Source organism: Carcharhinus amblyrhynchos, chromosome 10 (assembly GCF_965287045.1).
Source record: "Carcharhinus amblyrhynchos chromosome 10, sCarAmb.v2.hapA, whole genome shotgun sequence".
In the NCBI taxonomy this organism is placed as follows: Eukaryota; Metazoa; Chordata; class Chondrichthyes; order Carcharhiniformes; family Carcharhinidae; genus Carcharhinus; species Carcharhinus amblyrhynchos.
In genome coordinates, this window is record NC_137333.1 from 94,108,990 (window position 1) to 94,129,168 (window position 20,179).

At 39.7% G+C, this 20,179-nt stretch overlaps 1 protein-coding gene across 2 annotated transcripts in view; it reads right to left on the reverse strand.

The window, feature by feature from the left end:
• Positions 1–20,179, reverse strand: part of cyfip1 (cytoplasmic FMR1 interacting protein 1) — a 206,499-nt gene that overhangs the window by 99,360 nt on the left and 86,960 nt on the right. Inside the window, exons 15-22 of one of the 2 annotated variants that reach the window (XM_080197622.1) lie at positions 16,508–16,655; positions 13,521–13,668; positions 10,474–10,630; positions 4,608–4,704; positions 4,367–4,443; positions 4,163–4,271; positions 2,790–2,909; positions 903–1,102 (exon numbers count right to left, since the gene is read on the reverse strand). In XM_080197622.1, the coding sequence (XP_080053748.1) occupies positions 903–1,102; positions 2,790–2,909; positions 4,163–4,271; positions 4,367–4,443; positions 4,608–4,704; positions 10,474–10,630; positions 13,521–13,668; positions 16,508–16,655 (1,056 nt within the window). Of the gene's footprint in view, positions 1–902; positions 1,103–2,789; positions 2,910–4,162; positions 4,272–4,366; positions 4,444–4,607; positions 4,705–10,473; positions 10,631–13,058; positions 13,213–13,520; positions 13,669–16,507; positions 16,656–20,179 lie in introns of both variants that reach the window. The other variant, XM_080197621.1, reaches the window with a different exon arrangement.

The window sequence follows — 20,179 nt, forward strand, 5'->3', positions numbered from 1 at the left end:
GGGATCATTTCATCTTTTACAGTAGATGAACATAACCCACAGGAAATTCAAGGAAATGAGCAAGAGTAGGGCAGTAAGATTTGTTCTACTTCATTGTATAGATCTAGCACAAACACAAATCAAATTACATTTTACTGCTCTCCCATGTCCCAACCAGCATCTCATCCTGGTTATTAATCACTGCTGTGCTCACTGAATTCTGCCCACCAACTCCTGTTCCAAAATTAACCGCCATTGTTCAATCCATTCTCTGTCTTATCACTCCCCACTTCTATCACCTCCTTCAACCCTACAACCATCCAAGAACACCTCATTCCTCCAAACTCCAGGCATCCCCCAATCACTCTGTCACACAATTAGCAGCCATGTCATCAGCTATCTAATTTGGAAGCTTTGAATTCCCTTCCTAAGCATCTCCACGGCTCTTAAGACCCTCATTAAAATCAACCTCTTTGATCAAGCTTTTCGTATCAATTTGAAGCTCCCATTCTTTTGCACAAAGTCAATTTTCATCTGATTAAATTACTTCCAAGTATCTTGGAGTAAACAATAAAGGCACTATATGAACGTAAAATGTCATTATCATTATTATATTTTGCTGGGTTCTTCGAAGGTAATCATAAAGATAAACGTGATTACAATTTATGAATTGTTTATACATTGAGACGACAGGGCCGATTCTGGCGAAATACAATTAATCACTGTGCTTCAAGCATCTCCTCATTAACTCTCAGTTTGTGCAAGTTAAGCAAAAATAATAGGCATTATATCTTGACCATTACTGAAATAAAAAAGTTTAACCTTCAGATACTGTGAATGACTTGATTACAAAACTTGCAAGTTACCAAGAACCAGTTATCAGATAGATTAAGCTTAAACATAAATGCTATTAAAAATCAAACCTTTGTGTGGAACCATTGTAGCAGTAGTTTGGAAGGAAGTCATAATTCAGCTCCCAGAAGACGTGGAGAGTTATTCTTCCATATGGTGCCGATACATTGTGATTGGCTTCCCTGAACATGGCATCAAAACTGTCCAGGGTTAAGTATTTACTGAGCAGCTTGTGATTCATACGGTTGACTTCTACTAGACCTTCAAGTTCCTAAATAACCAAAATCACAACAGAAAAGGTTAATCCTCAATATCACAAGTATGCTATTTATATCTTGGACAGTCAGCTTTCCAAATGGTCAATTGTATGGCACTGAGTTATCGAATCTTACAGCACAAGCAACTATTTGACTCTCTGTGGCTGTGCTAACTCTTGGAAAGTACAATCTAATTTAGTCCCACACCCCTGCCTTTTCCCGACTCTTCTGTAAAAGTCGTCCAATTACCTTTTGAAAATTCCAATGGAATCTGTTTCTACCATTTTGGACAGTCTGCTTCAATCTCAACCAGTGTACGTAAAAAGCTTTCACTTCATTTCCTTTCTAGCTCTTCTGCCTATTATTTGATGTCTATGACACCTGTGATTACCAACCACCTTGCCAGCAGAAGTAGTTTCTCCCAGCTTGCTCAGTCAAAATGTTTTGTAATTTTGAATACTTCCACAAGTTTAGGATAATGTCATCTTCACCAATATCTCCATGTAACTAAAACACCTCAATCTGCTCTACCTCCACTGTGTCATCTCCAACACCGTGACATCCTTCCCTAAGTGTTGCCCAGAATTGCAGACAATATTCTAATTGAAGCCTTACCAGGGATTTTAGGCGTTTACATGATTTCCATGCAGTTGTATTTCTTGCATCCACTTAATAAGCCAAGCATCCTACACGCTTTCACAACTGGTTTATCAACACAAGCTGTCCCCTTCAAACTTGTTCATATTCACCACCAGACTCTTCCACTCTTCACTCCTCAGAACAGTATTATTTAGATTATACAACCTCTCCATATTCTCCCTCCCATAGATAATCAGTCACATTTACAGCATTCAATTGCATCTGATTGGAGTCTTCCCAGTTCATCATCTTGTCTATAATCTCATCAAGTCTAATATTACCCTGCTCACTATTTATTGCACTGCCAGGTTCTGTACTGATGTGGAGATGCCGGCATTGGATTGGGACAGGCACAGTAAGAAGTCTCACAATGCCAGGTTAAAGTCCAACAGGTTTATTTGGAATCATGAGCTTTTGGAGTGCTCATCCTTCATCAGGTGAGTTTTGTTTAACTGCAAACTTCCCAGCATGCTCAATCATCTTATAAACTTATCCTGTGGCCTTCAAAGATTTGCAAATATACACCCACAGGTCCCTTTGATTTTATAGCCCACTGTTTCCTAATTCTTCAAAGGCAGTTGTAAACCGTGCCTGATGGGAATTTCTATTTTTGGGGGAACGATGCAGGGAAGCCCATTAACTGTATTATAATTAATTGGAATGAGATTCCTGACTGTTCTGGGCAGGAATCTTGTGTCACAAGCGAGGGGCAGGGGAGAAAAATTGGAAAATAAGGTAACACTGGTGAGATTTTCATTTTCCGGCTCTCGCGAGATTTTGATGCCCACATCACCGTTTGCGGTCACAAAAAGTGGAGGAGCAAAATTGTGGCGCATGCAACTATTTAAACATAAAATATGTCAATAGCACAGCATCACCACTTAGTATATATGTGGCAGGAGTGATCTAAAAATTATTGTTTAATACCATGAAATTATCAGGAAACATTAGGCAACAGCAGCAATAAAGACTAGGAAAATAAAATTGTCAGATAAATGTACCCAGGCAAAATGATTCAGTACTTAAACAGAGCTCCAATTAATTAAGATACAGCATACATACCACAATGGAGGTCAGGTCTTCACTCTCAAATCGTGTAATTGCCAACTCTAATGATTTGTACATTGCTGCTGAAATTCTTTGAGTGATCAACCGATTCAGGTCTATTGACCTACCAAGAAGCTGCAATACAAGAAATTTAAAATATTACATAGGATAAATGACATGTGTCATTTGGCAGGCCATTCAGTCCAACCAGTCCATGATGGTATTCATGCTCCACTGGAGAGCCTCCTATTTTTTCTCATCTAATCTATCATAACCCTCCATTACCTTCTCGCACTGTTTGTTCTAGTTTCCTCTTAAATACATCTATACTGTTTGCTTCCTTGACTCCTTGGGGCAGCGAGTCTCACATTCTTACAATTCTTTGAGCCATGAGATTTCTTCTTAATTCCCCATTCCGCCCTTTTTTTGCCAGTAGAAAAGACACCAATCCTTTTACATAAGAACATAAGAAATAGGAGGAGTAGGCCATCTAGCCCTTTGAGCCTGCCCCACCATTCAATAAGATCATGGCTGATCTGTCGTGGCTCAGTTCCACATTCCCACCCTCTCCCCATGACCCTTAATCCCCTCGCTTATCAAAAACCCATCAACCCGCGTCTTAAAAATATTTAGCGAGGCAGCCTCCACCACTTCAATGGGCAGAGAATTCCAGAGATTCACCACCCTTTGAGTGAAGAAGTTCTTCCTCAACTCAACTTTCTGATATGTATACTCACATTTCTGGTATCAATTCTGTAAATCTTCTCTGCACCTTCTCCAAGTGCCTCTTTATCGTTTTCATTATTTGGTGACCATAAAGTACTCTGCATGGGTGACCGAGGCTCAATATAAGTTGAACATAACTTCCCTACATTTTCTCTATCCCTCCAGAAATAAAGCCTAGCTCTTGGTTTGCTTTTCTATGGCTTTGCTAACCTGTGGAATGATCTTTAGTTGTACCTGTACTCTTCAATCCCTTTGTTCCTCTACTTCACGTTCCAAGTAACAATTGGCCTCTCCATTCTTCTCAGCAAGACACATTTTCATATTTGCCTGCGCTGAATTTCATTTGTCAGCTAAAGCACATTTTTCAAGTTTATTTTTGCCCTCCTGTAAGTTTATCCAATCCTCCTGAGTATTGACTAGCTCCTCCACAAATTGGTTTTGACATGATTACATTTGATGTAATTTTTGTAGCTAATATTAAGCGAGATGGACAATTTAATCAGTTTGATACATTCCATTTTGTTTGCTTTTCTTTGCAAGTTTGTTTTTTCTCTTTTTGCACATATTTTTGCTTTCAGACAGCAGTACACTTTTTATCTTTTATGCTGTATGCAATCTGAAGCGTGGGCTTTCATCTCAATAATGGAAAAAGGAACTCTCACCTGTACGTGTCTTTGTTTCAATAAAGTCTCGTATCGATTCGATGGAGGTGTTGGTATATTAGCTCCTTGGTTCTTGCACTCTGCTCGTAGCCGTTTGTCTAAAAGGAGGCTATAAAAATTGGACAGATGATTTTGTGAAAGGTATTCAATGCAATAACCTTTGCTAATGTTGTAAAAGATCTGAATAATGATCTTCAACAGTACCTTCCCGCCAAAATCTTGTAGTAAGCAAATATTTGGTCAGCCAACTTGTATACAAATTGGTCAAAACAAAGGTTAACCTAAAAATAAAACACACATGTTCCACAATTACCACGTGCCATGAAGTTTGTCTAATGAAATTCAACACTAAAAAACCTCAAACATCAATGCTGAATTAAATGGCATTAATTCAAACTCAAAAAAATACTTATAATTGTGAAGGGATACATTAATTAATAATTACCTCTGCTTCAATCTCATCATAAAGGAACTGTTTCTTGAATTTAGTGAGTGCATAATGGGCACTGTCATTGTATAGGTCCAAGGAGTATAATACATACCTACAAAGAAGAAATTGTTATCGTTAAAGAAACTTGCTCAATAGATATTTCTTTTTAATATGATTATCAGTCTGGCTGAAGTAGCATATCAGGATGCCTCATGGGATCATCCAGGCTTGGAATGTAACCTTTGGGTCAGGACCAAATAAGTTGATGAATGATCTGAATTGTACTGTAATAAAACTACCTAACCTTAGGGTCAAGCCAAGATACTTGGATGATTTGGCACTGCAAAACACAGGATAGATAAACAAAGTTAATGGTTGGAATAAACTGTGGATATCATTGTGCTCATCATGCACTCCATGATTGTTTTGTGAATTCCTCTAATTGCAAATTTACTGAATAGGTCATTGCATGATGATGTTGTAAACTGATCAGTAATTGTGGATGTACCAAACTGGATGTACAAGATAAGAACGTTATGAGTTAATGCGGTATCCCAAAGTTAAGCTGACCAGCTGTAGTTACTGATCATACCTTTAAATATTTTTTGAACAAGGTTCTAATGCTTTCAATTCTCCAGTCCTCTTACACCCCGAGCCCAAAGACGACTAAAAAAATTATGGTTTTCGCAATTTCCGCTCTCGCTTCCTTCAGTATCCTTAGATGCATCTCATCTGGTCCTGGTGCCTTGTCAACTTTAAGTACAGGCTGCTAATATCATCTCCTTATTAATTTTAAACTCTTCTACTGTCCGAGTTACCTCCTTTTTCACTGTAGACTGGATAGTACCTGCCTTGGAAAAGACAGATGCAAGGCATTCATGTAATATCTCAGCTATGCCCTGTGCCATGTGTAAATCTGCTTTTTGACCCTATTGTCTCTCTTTTTTAAACCATCCTTTTACTACACACTCGCCTATGGAAGACTCTGGATTTCCCTTTTATATTGGCTGCCAGTCTCTTTTCATGCACCATCCTTGATTCGCTTTACTTTTGCATCTCCCCTCTAAACCTTATGTTTTCAGCCTGGTTCTCAATTGTATTTTCTACCTGACACCCATCACTTTTCCTTCTTCATCTTATTTTCTATTTCGTGTGTCATCCATGGAGGTCTGGTTTAGTTTGCCCTACCTTTTCCTTTTGAGGGAATATGCCTGGACATTTCTTTAGTGTGTGCAGTAATCGAGTCAGGCAATAGCTTCCAGTGGCTAAATGGAGCTCTCTGAGCCCTCCACTGAATTTTGTCAGGGAACAGTCTTCAGCGATGGATGCCACAGCTGGGTTCCCTGCAAGGTCCACTTGTGCCAATTTGCTGTACAAAGGACCTAGCTATTGCAGAAACAGCTCAGGAATGTCCAATGCTGGCGTCGAAACTATGTGGGCGGCTGTGTCTGAACAGTATCTTTTTTGAAGGTAGCTCATTGTTGAGTTGTTATTCTTCCTTTGACTCCAATTCATTCAGCCCAGATAGGCTCTTACGTCATTGAAATTGATTTTCCCCTAGTTAATTATGCTTACTCTGGATGGTTCTTTGCCCTTTTTCTATAGTCGGCCTGAAACTGATGATACAATCATCGCTGCCCCCTAAACATACTGACTGACACTTGGTCCACCTCATTCCTAAGAACCAGGTCTACCAGGACACAGGAAACTTCCTGGCATTGTCACAGAAGTGGGTATGTCGGCGTTGGACTGGCGTAAACACAGTAAAAAGTCTGACAACACCAGGTTTTAGTCCAACCGATTTATTTGATAAATAGACTCACAAGCTTTCAGGGTTAGCCCCTTCGTCAGGTGAATGGAGAGTTCTGGCCTCAGACAGAGCATATAAAGCACAGACAGTTTAGAGATTACTGATTAGAATGCGAATCCTTACACCTAACCTGCTGTTCAAGACCTGAAGTGGCTGACAATGTGAGTGGAAGGAGCACTGATCACAGGTTAGAGAGATGTGTATTGTCTCCAGACAGTACAGTAAGTGAGGTTTTGCAAACCCAGGCAAGTCACAGGGGTTACAGATAGTGCGACATGAACCCAAGATCCCTGTTGAGACCATCCTCATGTGTGCAGAACTTGGCTATCAGTCTCTGTTCAGCGACTCTGCGCTGTCGTGTGTCGTGAAGCCCGCCTTGGAGAATGCTTACCCGAAGGTCAGAGGCTGAATGCCCGTGACCACTGAAGCGTTCGCCAACAGGAAGGGAACAGTCTTGCCTGGTGATTGTCAAGCGATGTTCATTCATCCGTTGTCGTAGCGTCTGCATGGTCTCCCCAATGTACCATGCTTCGGGACATCCTTTCTTGCAACGTATCAGGTAGACAATGTTGGCCGAGTTGCAAGAGTATTTACCATGTACCTGGTGGATGGTATTCTCACGTGTGATGATGGTATCCATGTCGATGATCCAACATGTCTTGCACAGGTTGCTGTGGCAGGATTGTGTGGTATTGTGGTCACTGTTCTCCTGAAGGCTGGGTAGTTTGCTGCGAACAATGGTCTGTTTGAGGTTGTGTGGTTGTCTGAAGACAAGAAGTGGGGATAGCCCTGGCGAGATGTTCGTCTTCATCAATGATATGTTGAAGACTCCGGAGAAGATGTCGTAGCTTCTCCGCTCCGGGGAAGTACTGGACGACGAAGGGTACTCTGTCCACTGTGTCCCGTGTTTGCCTTCTGAGGAGATCAGTGCGGTTTTTCGCTGTGGCGCATCGGAACTGTCGATCTACGAGTCGAGCACCGTATCCTATTCTTATGAGGGCATCTTTCAGGATCTGGAGGTGTCTGTCACGATCCTCCTCATCTGAGCAAATCCTGTGTATACGGAGGGCTTGTCCATAGGGAATGGCTTCTTTAACATGTTTAGGGTGGAAACTGGAGAAGTGGAGCATTGTGAGATTGTCTGTGGGCTTGCGGTTCATGTTGCACTATCTGTAACCCCCATGACTTGCCTGGGTTTGCAAAACCTCACTTACTGTACTGTCTGGAGACAATACACATCTCTGTAACCTGTGATCAGTGCTCCTTCCACTCATTGTCAGCCACTTCAGGTCTTGAACAGCAGGTTAGGTGTAAGGATTCGCATTCTAATCAGAAATCTCTAAACTGTCTGTGCTATATATGCTCTGGAGAGTTCTGGCCTCAGACATTCACCTGACGAAAGGGCTAACCCTGAAAGCTTGTGAGTCTATTTATCAAATAAATCGGTTGGACTAAAACCTGGTGTTGTCAGACTTTTTACTATTGTCACAGAACACAGGGATAGGCAACAATAGCATCAGTCTTCCTAATATTGAACTGTAGAAAATTTCAGCTCATCCGATGCAAAATGTCAGATAAATAGTATGATATTTTGGCAATAAGGGAGGACTCAATAGAGGTGACAGTGAAGTAGACCTGGGTGTCGTCAGCGTTCATGTGAAAACCAGCACTGTGCTTCCCCATAATGTTACTGAGGGACGGAGATAAAAAATAGGAAGGAGCCAAGGATAGATCCTCAGAGGAAAGAATACAGAAGGAGGAGAAGCCAATGCCAGTGATACACAGGCTAGTACGAGATAGGTAAGAATGGAAAGTGCTCTGTGCAGCCCAGCTCAATTGGGTGACTATGGGGGATCATGTGGCCAACCGTTGTCAAAAACTGCAGACAGGTCAAGAAGAATGAGGGGGAAAGTTCTTTGAAACTGTCACATTGGAGGTCATTTGTGATTTTCATAAGAGCAGTTTCAATACTGTGGCGAGTGGAAACTTTATTGGAGGGTTTCAAACAAGGAGTAAAAGTTTCTATAGACATGTAAAGAGAAAAGGGTTGACAAAAAGAATGTCGGCCTTCTACAGTAAGAAGTGGGGGAATTCATAATGGGAAGTAAAGAAATAGCTGGAGAATTAAATTTGTATTTTGCTTCAATCTTCACAAAGGAAGACACAAATAATGTACCAGAAGTTCTAAGAGAAACATGTTTTAGTGAAGAGTTGAAGGAAATCAGTATTAGTAAAGAAATTGTTTTGGGAAATTGAATCTGATTGAAGGTGAATAAGTCAACAAGGGCTGATAACCTTCATCCCAGAATATGTCAGAAAGTGGCCCTGGAAATAGCAGATTCATTGGTGGTCATTTTCCAAAATTCTTTGGACTTTTGAATAGTTCCTACAGATTGGAGGGGAGCTAATCTAAGTCCACTATTCAAAAAGAGAGATAGAAAGAAAAAAGGGAACTATAGACCAGTGAGCATAACGTCGGTACTGGGGAGGTTATCGAGGATTTCATAACTCTGCATTTGAAAGGCAGTGGTATAATCAAAGTCAGCATGGATTTACAAAAGGAAATTCATGCTTGATGAATCTATTGGAATTCTTTGAGCATGTAAGTTGGAGAATTGATTGAGAGCCAGTGGATATGGTTTATTTCGACTTTCAGAAGGCTTTTGACAAGGTCTCACAAACGAGGCTACAAGTATATGAGATTGCAGGTAATGTCTTGAGATGGATAGAAAGCTGGTAGGAAGCAAACAGTTGGCATAAATGGTTCTTTTTCTGATTGGCAGACAGTGACTAGTGGGTTCCTGCAGGGATCTGTGCTAGGACCCCAACTGTTTGCATCATATATTAATGACTTGGAAGACAGAATTAAATGTATTACCTCCAAATTTGAGGATGCTACAAAGTAGGATGGGAGGGTGAGCTGTGAGCAGGGTGCAGAAATGCTTCAGCGTGATTTGGACAAGCTGAGCGTGTGAGCATATGTATGGCAGATGTGGTATAATGTGGATAAAGTGTAAGGTTATTCATTTTGGTAGCAATAATAGGAAGACAGATTATTACTTGACTGGATGTAAATTGAGGGAGCTGGATATTCAATGAGACCTTGGTGTCCTCGTGCATCAGTTGCTGAAAGTAAGCGCGCAGGTACAGCAGGCAGTGAAGGCGGCAAATGGTATGTTGGCTTTCATAAGAGGATTGGAGCACAGAGACAGGGATGGTTTCCTGCAATTGCATAAGGCATTGGTGAGGCCACACCTGAAGCACTGTGTGCAATTTTGGTGTCCTTATCTGAGGAAGCATGTCCTTGCTACAGAGGGAGTGCAGCGCAGATTTACCAGGTTGATTCCTGGGATGGCAGGTCCATCATATCAGAGACTAAGTCAGTTAAGATTATATTCACTGGAGTTCAGAAGAGTGAGAAGGGATCTCATTGAAACTTATAAAATTCTAAAAGGGCTTTCGACAGGGTTGATTCATAAAGAATGTTCCCAATGGCAGCAAAGTCCAGAACTAGAAATCACTGTTTGAGGAGAGGGGATAAACCTTTTAGAACTGAGGTGAGGAGAAATTTCTTCACCCAGAGAGTGATGAACATGTGGAATTCACTACCACAGAATGTAGTTGAGATCAAAACATTGCCTGATTTCAAAGAAAAATTTGATATCGCTCTAGGGGCTAAAGGGATCAAGGAAAATAGCAGGCTCAAAGAACCAAATGGCTTACTCCTGCTTCTAGTTTCAATGTTTCAATGAGTTCTGGCAAAGATGGGCATGAACTTGGGAGCATTAAACATACTGAATTCACCAATGAAGACCATTACCAAGTCCCATCTTGTCATTCCCCTTACACCTATGACGCCTTCTCTTCTTGCAGCACTTTATCCTGTTCTAATGCTCTTGCCTCTCTTGGTAAAATGGTTAAAAATTATTGTAGTGCCACAAATATCGGATTAAATGCTGGGCTGCCAGCGGTGGGATGAGTGTGGAACATAAACCGCATTCAGCTGCTGAATTTTACTGGAACAAAATGCTTTCGTCATGCAGTACTGCGACAACTAAATTAAAGTCTTACTCCATCATGGAGGCTTCTTTGGTCTCCAAAATATGGTCAGTCAAAATCCAGGGCATAGACATCTCAATCGGAAACTGAATTCTTCTTCCCATTGTCAATTCAAGGAAGAATTCTCTGAACCAAAGCTGGGACAGATCACAGCAATGCTGAAGAGTTTCTTAAGAAAAAAATTCAAAGACAATAAATCACTAAATAGATATAAACGTGCACAAATAGACAATTATACATTTACAATGATTAGTAATAGTCATAAATGCATTTGTTGTGTGCTCTTTAAAGCTATGATGTTTGCAGGATAGTTTTTAATCAGATTTCACTGTCTTGGTTTGCTAAATATTTTAACATTAAAAGACAATAAGCTGCTATTGTTGATTTAAACAATCCTTAAAAGAGGCAACAAGCTAAGAATTTTATTTTATATATTGTATTCTGTAAGCCTCATGCCCAAAATTATACGAAGTGATACAATATAGTACAAAGTATTTAACTTGGGGTAAAAAAGAAAGCTTCACATAAGCTTTATGTTGTACAAGCAAAATATTTTTCATCAAATGCCCCTTGTAAACTATGCGCATACCTACGATAAAATACTTTTGTCCAATTCCAGACTAAGTATACATTTTCCAGTCCTATATTTATAGCTTTCTAAAGTCATGGTTGTAGGGAAGGTGACTGCAGGCAGAGTTTTCTAGGGATGTTACTCCATTTTACTACTAATTTATATCAAAGGGAAAGCACTAGCACTCTCTCTTACTGGACTAATACGTGCACTGGATGCTGCACACACCAATCTGATCAGAAGCTTTAATTCTTAATCCAAGACTAACCAGACACAAGTATTGACCAAGTTGCAACTCAACTGCAGTCCATATCGCTTCTCCACCTTGTGTAAGAGGGCTCTTGAAAAGAGAATCAAGTGCATTTTAAAAACTACAGAAAATAAAGTTATTGCGATGAAATCATAGAATCCCTAGAGTACAGGTGGAGGCCATTTGGCCCATTGAGTCTGTACCAACCACAATCCCACCCAGGCCCTATTCTCGTAACCCCACATATTTACCCTGCTAATCTCCCTGACACTAGGATCAATTTAGCATGGCCAATCTAACCCGCACATCTTTGGACTGTAGGGGAAACCAAAGCACCTGGAGAAAATCCACACAGATACGGGGAGAAACTGCAAACTCTACACAGACAGTTACTCGAGGCTGGAATTGAACCTGGGTCCCTGGCGCTGAGGCAGCAATGCTAATCACTGTGCCACCGCAGTTTCATTGGCATTTTACTTGAAATGAAAGGCAAGGATGCAAAAATTCAAACTGATATGGGGTAAGAATATATTACACTGTGTTTATCCTGACATTGAAATTTGCCTTTTATGCACTGATGCAATTCCTCTTACTATGTAATTGCCACACCAAACAAGGTTGAGATGGCCCCTGCTATGAATTTATTCATAATTTTGTCTATCTACACAAGATATAATTTTAAGCACAACGAGCCCAAGTGACGCAGTTTACACCACTGCCTGCAATATTCAACTGGTGAGATACAGATTTAAAGATACAATTTTTTTCCAGAGGATCTTGAATGTTTGGAAGTGCGACATTTCCATCAGCGATGCAGCACAGAATAAGTGCGTGTTTTGCTACTAATGGGCAAAGGACTAAAATAATCAGGGCAGTCCTCACGTTCACAGCGTTGATAACCAGAAAACTAATTCACTTCCTATGTGGAAAATGCATCTTGTCTTGTGCACTTATCGGATAGCAATGTCCTAAGCTCATTGTACAGCTTGTTTTAATAATTCAAATTTTCTAAAATGATTAATTTCTACCATAACTAAAGATTATACTACGCATTTCGATAAATGTGTCATGCATCAGGTCTGCCAGCGGATAGATTTTACTATCAACCTAACAATTGAATCCATAAATACACTGTTCTCATCTTTCTGCAAAAGAAGTTTCTTTTCAATGCAGTAACTCCATTTGAAGTTGCTCAGTCATTTGGAAATGGTGAAAATGCAAAAAAAATTATATTCAAGCAAAAGGGCCAAATAATGGTAGGTGGTGGTGGGGTGGGGTGGGGGGAGGAGAGGACAGGAGTTGTGATGTAGAAATATGAGTTCCCATATAGTCAATGCAGTAAACAAGAACAAGCTTTGTTGGCCCCAATGCTTCACCAAAAGGCACTTCAGTGTTGCTGGCTATTGCAACTCAAACTTGAAATTTAGTTTTGTCAAGAATTTCAGGTATTAAGCTGAATTAATCCATGTGTTCTGAAGGAATTAAGGGGAAGGAGGGATAAAGTAAGAAAGTGGAGTGACCTTACTGAATGTCAGAACAGTCTCAAGGAGCCACAATGCTTACTCCAGTTCCCATTCCTTATGTTGGCATATTGAGGGCCTAAAAGTGGAAATTTATTAAGACTAAAAACATAATTGAATATTCAGTGATCCTGCAATTAAAGTATTTACTTCAACGTCTCTGCTTTCCTTCACAATCCTATTAACATGTCTAATGGCATATGGTCAAAATACAAGCTGCCCCATTCCCCTGTCTCCTGTGGAAGCAATATCTTACCACTGAAATTGAGCAAGTGAGTGTAGAAGAATGAATGCCGGTGAAATTCTTCTATCGCCAAAATGGTGGGACCCTCAAGACTACTTCTCAAGGTTTTCTTTGCGCCACTTTTGTCAGCAATGAGGGACTCTAGCATAGTTCTAACCATGTAGAGCTACACCAACAGGAAACGTAAAACAAAACAAAGAAAAAGTAAAGGGCAAATTAGTCATTATACATTTAAGAGAGAAAGCCCAACTGTTCCACCATTGGGGGGACACTGCCTACAAAATCAGATTTATTTTTGCCATAGCAATACATTATTAGATAGAACCAGAATGAAACAAATTGATGTTTTAAATTAACAAAGGTATCGTACTTGCATACTGTCGTTATAGAGAAGGAACAGGATATTCAACTTTTACATGGTGGAACAATCTGACTTTCTTTCAGTAACAAAATAATAATAGGCTTTCTTCTTACCACCAAAGTTTAAAATGGTTGGATAGATGTAGGACCGCCTCAGAAAAGTGTTCATCGCAATGAGTGTTTTGTCCAGTCCCAGAGATTTTAGCTGCTTCGCTAGCTCTCCAGATACCAATGACTCTGCCATGGTGCGCACCATGTACAACTAAAACCGGTTGGCAAGAGCGGACATTAAGAGTTAGGAAGAAAAGCAGAGAGTGAGAGCTTGGTTAAGGAGCAACAGAGAAGAATTTTTGGTTAATATGTTAGGACTACCATGTTCCACAGTGTTACTAGAGCAAGCAATGCAAGTTACACTTAAAGGACAGCAACTTTTAAAATACAGCATTGTCACAGTCTGAATAGGATAATTAATTAAACAGCGCTCATGCTGATCGTTTGATTTGGCATTTTTCCCATAAAGAGCTAGAAACTGGCTAGAAGCTATTAAAATAATTATAAAAGCATGCTGAAGAGGAAAGGATGGATAGAGACCACCTTCACATTTTCAAGAGGGGAGCTGCAGAGAAGCAAAATTCCTTTAAAACTTATTAGGAAATGCAAGTGAGAGTTGATTCAATTGTCTAGATTGTCAACTGTACACCCTCATCAAAATGTGCCATGTATAAGGTACATTAACAAAATTGCATAAAGCATATGTACCATGAAATTCTGTAAACTTACAGCTACAAAACCAAAACACAGGGGAGGGGTGGGGTCAGTAGTAATAACTATCAAATTATACTGGCTGTTTACGGGGTCTTAAAAATAATCGTAAATCAAGTTCTTCAGAGCTGAAACTTAAGTGACTACTCCTCTCCAGCCAAAACAGCATTGCCCAGGTTAAGCATTTGTTAATGACATTTTCAGTTAAAGATTAACTTTTTGATTGCAATTCAAGCAAAACAGAGCATTAATTGGATACAAATTAATATTCATAAAGCACAAATAATGACATTTAGTTTTTCATAATTGCAACTTTACAGGTAATTAGTAAAAAGCCACATTAAGAAGTTAAGAACCAAGCATCACTAAGGGACATTCAGAATCACAGACCAGCTCCCTGAACGAGCATTATGACTTAGTGCCAATCACCTGCCTTTTCCCTGTATCCCTAGACATTGTTTCTATTCAAATAATCATCTAATGCCCTCTTGAATCCTCGATTGAACTTGCCTCCACCACATTTCCTGGCAATGCATTCCAAACCACTCGCTGTACGAATAAGTTCTGTCATCACATTTATTTCTGTTGCAAATCTGTGTCCTCTCATTCTCGATCTTCTTAGGAGTGGGAACAGTTTCTCCCTATCTACTCTGTCCAACCGTCTCATGATTTTGAACATCTCTATCAAATCTCCTCTCAGTTTTCTTCTCTCCAAGGAGAACAATCCCAAATGCTGCAATCTATCTTCATCGCCCAAGTTTCTCATCCCTGGAGCCATTCTTGTAAAATTTTCGGCACATCATCCAATGTGTTCACATGCTTCCTTTGTGGTGCCCATAGCTGTACACAATACTCCAGATGAGGTCTAACTATTCTCTTATACACATTCAGCACAATCTCCTTGTTCTATGCTACTGTTAATAAATCCGAGGATACCATATGCTTTATTAACTGTTCTCCAGATAAGCCTTGCCACTTACAATGACTTATGCACACTCTTTGGAGTTATACCCCTTGTTTTATTTTGCCTATGTTCTTCCTATCAAAAAGGAATCACCTCACTGCTCTGTATTGAACTTTTTCTGTCACTTATCTGCCCATTCTACCAACTTGTTTAAGTCCTTTCGAAGTTCTACCCTGTCCTCAGTTTACAACACTTCAAAGTTTTGTACTATTGGCAAACTGAAATTGTCCGCTGCACACCAAGATTTAAGTCATTAATATATAACAGGAAAAGGGTCCAAATACAGAACCCAGGGGACCTCCACTGCAAACCTTCTTCCAGCCTGAATAATATCAATTAACCATTAGTTGTTTCCAAGTACTCTGCCATTTTTTTTATCCACGCTCTGTCCTTTTTATTCTGTATAACTTCTCAAACCTGTGGTGAGACACTGTATCAAATGCCCTTTTGAAGTCCATGTACACCACGTCAACAGCATTATCCTCATCAACTCTCTCATATCTTAAATAATCTCTAGCAAGTTAAACATGATATCCCTTTAAGAAATCCGTGCTCGCACTTCCTAATCAATCCACAGTTTTCCACGTGACTATTAATTTTATACTGAATAACTGCTTTGAGAAGCTGCCCCACCACCGATGTTAAATTGACTGCTCTGTAATTGCTGACCTCATCACTGCAACCTTTTTTCAACAAGGGTGGAATGTTTGTCGAATTCTGTAGCACCTCGAGTCCAGGAAGGACTGTAAGATTGTGACCAACATCTCTGCAATTTCCACTCACGTCCTCTAAAATCCTTGGATGCTTCTCATCCAATTGCATTGCTTTGTCAATTTTTAAGTACCAACAGCTTATCTAATACCTCGTCAATTTTGAACCCTTCTCATGAGAGTTTCCTCCTCTGTGACCATGACCTGCATGACATCTGCCTCTTTGGTCACTGTTTCCTAATTGCTCCCCCATACACATTGATGTACCTGATCTACTTCATTTCCAAGAATCATTTATCTTCTTTCTCATCAGACAAGACATACTGTAGAAAATTCTCCTGAACACAATGTAGGAATGTCTGCCCCTCTCTGTCCTTTACCTCTATCCTAGTCTATATTTGGGTAATTTAAGTTATAACTATTGTACAATGATTGTCATTCTAATTTTCCTGCAGTTTTATTGCTTCTTATCCCTTCCATTAGCTGGACTACACCAAGAATAAAAAACAGCAAAATTTTAAGTTCCAGCAACTTTCCCTCATGTAATCATGAGGAAATCACAATTGTTCAGCACACAATTCAGAGCTCAATTTCCATCCATGGCTTAGACTCAAATTAGCTTATTTGAACCAAAGATTAACAAGAAATCTGCACTAAAGAAACACCTGGGTACTGGATGGTCCAACTGCCCGGGGTGAAACCTTGATGTCAAAGCCGCCTCTTGGATCTTTCTCTCCTCGGAGTGCAGGATCATTTACTGGCTCTTGTCCAACTTCCCAATCACAAATAGTCTTCCTAATAGCTTGAAGAACGCTAAACAAACATAGGTCAAATGTGTCAGCATCAGTTCCAATAATACACTTCTGTTTAGTAGCCCCGTGTAACTGTCAAATGGGGAACAGGAAATTATGAAAAGTTACAGTAAGAAAATGATACCTTCAAATCATTGACAATGATCGATAAGTGACCTGGATGGTAATTTCCCGTACATTTCTGCTCAAGTTACACAACTCAGAGAAATGGATAGTGATAGATATAGGCCAAACAGAAAATTGCACTGGCACATTAGGAGATCTGCTCTTCCAAGATTAGCGCAGGTATTGTGTAGCGTAAAAAAAACTCCAACTTTTACATCCGACATATTATAGGGCTCAAGTACAAATTTATAAGACGTATTACATTCAGTATGTACGGTTTGAAAGCCTTCACTCTTGTACACTATACATACACCAAATCCCATGCAAAGTATGACAACTAGTGTTGCTCATGACAAACTAGGCATTCAAACTTCTACAGCTATTTAATTAATAAATTTGATCATTTCTTTAATAATTGCTGTATATGCAGGAGTTAAAAGTTTAATCAACAGTGAAGGCACTGAAACACATTTTTATTTCTTCATGGAACGTGAACATCACTGACAAGACCAGTGTTTGTGGCCCATCCCCAATGGTCCTTAAACTGAGTAGTTTGCCAATTCAGAAGGCAGTTAAGAGTCACTTTACTCTGGGTCTGGAGTCACACATGAGCCAGGCCAGGTAAGGACAGCAGGTTTCCTTCCACAAAGCTTCATTAGTGAAACCAGGTGGGTCATGCTCACTATTACCAAGACTACTTCATATTCCACATTTATTAGTTGAATTTAAATTCCACTTGCTGCCATGTTGGTATTTCAATCCATGTCCACACAACATTAGCCTGGACCTGCAGAATACTAGCTGAGTGACATTACCCCTATGTCATTATATCTCCTATTTATGATGGTCAGTTTAAAATTTCCAAATAGATCTGAAGCACTTAAAAAATTTCAGAAGTAAACCAATTATATTTCACCCCCTATGGATTAATCATCAAGCAAAAGGAACACAAGTTTGTAATTAACACCGAAATGTTATCACTCTAAACAATGTACAGACATGAACTGAACGTCCCATGAAAAACCTCCAAAATATAGATACATCCAGGACATTGCTTTTTAGCACACCCTGCTGGCAGGTTTTTTAACACACACACACACACACACCACCCCCCCGCCCCCCAACAAACCCCCTGACAGAGCATTAAAATGTTCTTTTACTCAAAAACGTAAACTTTAGATACAAACAGCAGAACCACAAATACTAACTGGGAAATTACTTCTCCTTTTACTGGATCAATATTTTTAATGCAAAAGATAGATCCTGAGTTAATTAAGTGCTTTTGTGGATAACAAAAACAATGTTGTCCAGTTTTTAAACTAGTTACGTTTCAATAATAATTTATATTTAGGCAAGTGCAGTTCCGTATACTTTAATTGTTCAACTGTTAACTAAAATTGTAAACTCACCATTTGGAAATTTATAACAACTGTAAAGGTTTATCCATCTAAATATTTCGAAAACTGTTTGCAGAAGTAAAAATAGGTATTTGCTTTTCTTTTTAATTATATATGGGTTTCATTAAAAGTCGCCAACAAGAAATTTGCCACTGCTGCATTCATGCATTTAATGGTCAATTTCAATTCAAAATATTAAGATATACATCGAGGGGAAGCACATTCTGCTCCTCTCTAAAATGAAGCCAAAATACTGCAGATGCTAGAGATCTGAAATAAAAACAGAAAAGTGCTGAAAAAGCTCAGCTGATCTGGCAGCAACTGCAGAAAGTCCTTTGAGCAGCAAGACCTGGGCACCCTTATGCACCAGTCAAAGGTAAGCATGCAGGTGCAGCAGGCGATAAAGGCGGCAAATGGAATGTTGGTCTTCATTACAAGAGGTTTCAAGTACAGTAGCATGGATGCGTTGCTGCAATTATACAGGGCCTTGTTGAGGCCGCACCTAGAATATTGTATGCAGTTTTGGTCTCCTTTTCTGAGGAAGGATGTTCTTGCTCTCGAGAGTGCGCAGCAAGGGTTTACCAGGCTGATTCAAGGGATGGTGGGGCTGATGTATGAGGAGAGACTGACTAGGTTAGGATTGATTTCGCTGAACTTCAGATGAATGAGGGGGTTCTCACAGAAACTTACAAAATTCTAACAGGACTTGACAGGGTAGATGCAGGAAGGATATTCCCAATGGTGGGGGAGTCCAGAAACAGGGGTCACAGTCTGAGGATTCAGAGTAGACCATTTAGGACAGAGATGAGGAGAAATTTCTTCACCCAAAAAGTGGTAAGCCTGTGGAATTCATTACCATGGGAAGTAATTGATGTCAAAACATTGAATGTATTCAAGAGGCAGCAAGATATAGCACTTGGGTGAACAGGATCAAAGGTTATGAGGAGAGAGCAGGATTAAAGTTAGACAATCAGCCATGATTGTGATGAATGGTGGAGCAGGCTCGAAGGGCCAAATCGCCTCCTCCTGCTCCTATCTTCTATGTTTCCATGAGTCCAATATGATTTTTCTTTGGGACCTTCTTCAAAGAAACAATCATATCCAAACAATTGCGTTATCCATTTTCACCTCTCCCATTTTAAAGGTGCTGATGTCTTGCTGGAGTATGGGTTCACTGGTGTCAGTTACTCCCTGATACCTTAATAGATAGCCTGCATGCCAATCTCAACAAAGACCATCAGACTATATGACTGTAAAAGGTAAGAGGCATCTTAGTCAAGACACAATCTTGGCTCTACTCAAAGTCTTTACTGGTGAACATCCTGCATCAGTCATTGAACAGCATTCAGCGTCAGAGCTAGTTTAAGTCAATTACTCACTCTGACTTCAGGTTAATGATTAGCTACCCATAGGATAAACTCACTTAACCATTGGCAAAAGCTACCCAAAGTTCAAAATATTGTTCCAAACTTGCTCTTAAAAATCAAAAATAAATGTTTGGCTCCATTTTAATTCCAGAGCAAAGAAGATTTATTTTAACCTCATCTTGGCCTCCAAATCCATTCAGAAATATTGATCGAAGAACAGATATCCTTCCAATTCAACAATAAATTACATATTGCAGTCCTTGATACTTTTCATAACATCATTCACATTTGTGAAGATTCACTTTTAAATTTTATTTATAATTTTTAGGTTCTGTGGAGAAAGTCTCTTCAATATTTTACACTCTATTTTTACTCGATTTTGCATCTGTTCTTAAACGGCTGATCTTGCATATCTTCAGCAAATTTCCAAGCTGCATTGACATTTTCCCTCCATCTCAAGTGTGGTCAAGAAATCAGCTCAAGTATGATTCTGAAAAACTAACGGCCACATTATTACACTCAAGATTGAGAAAGGTTCTGCCCACTCACTTGTGATCACATTAAACATTCCCACATTGTTTGTGCAATGGAAGTCTTCCTATTCTGTCCCCACATACATGGCATTATTTCAACCTCGGATTAGTGCTTTGGATTGC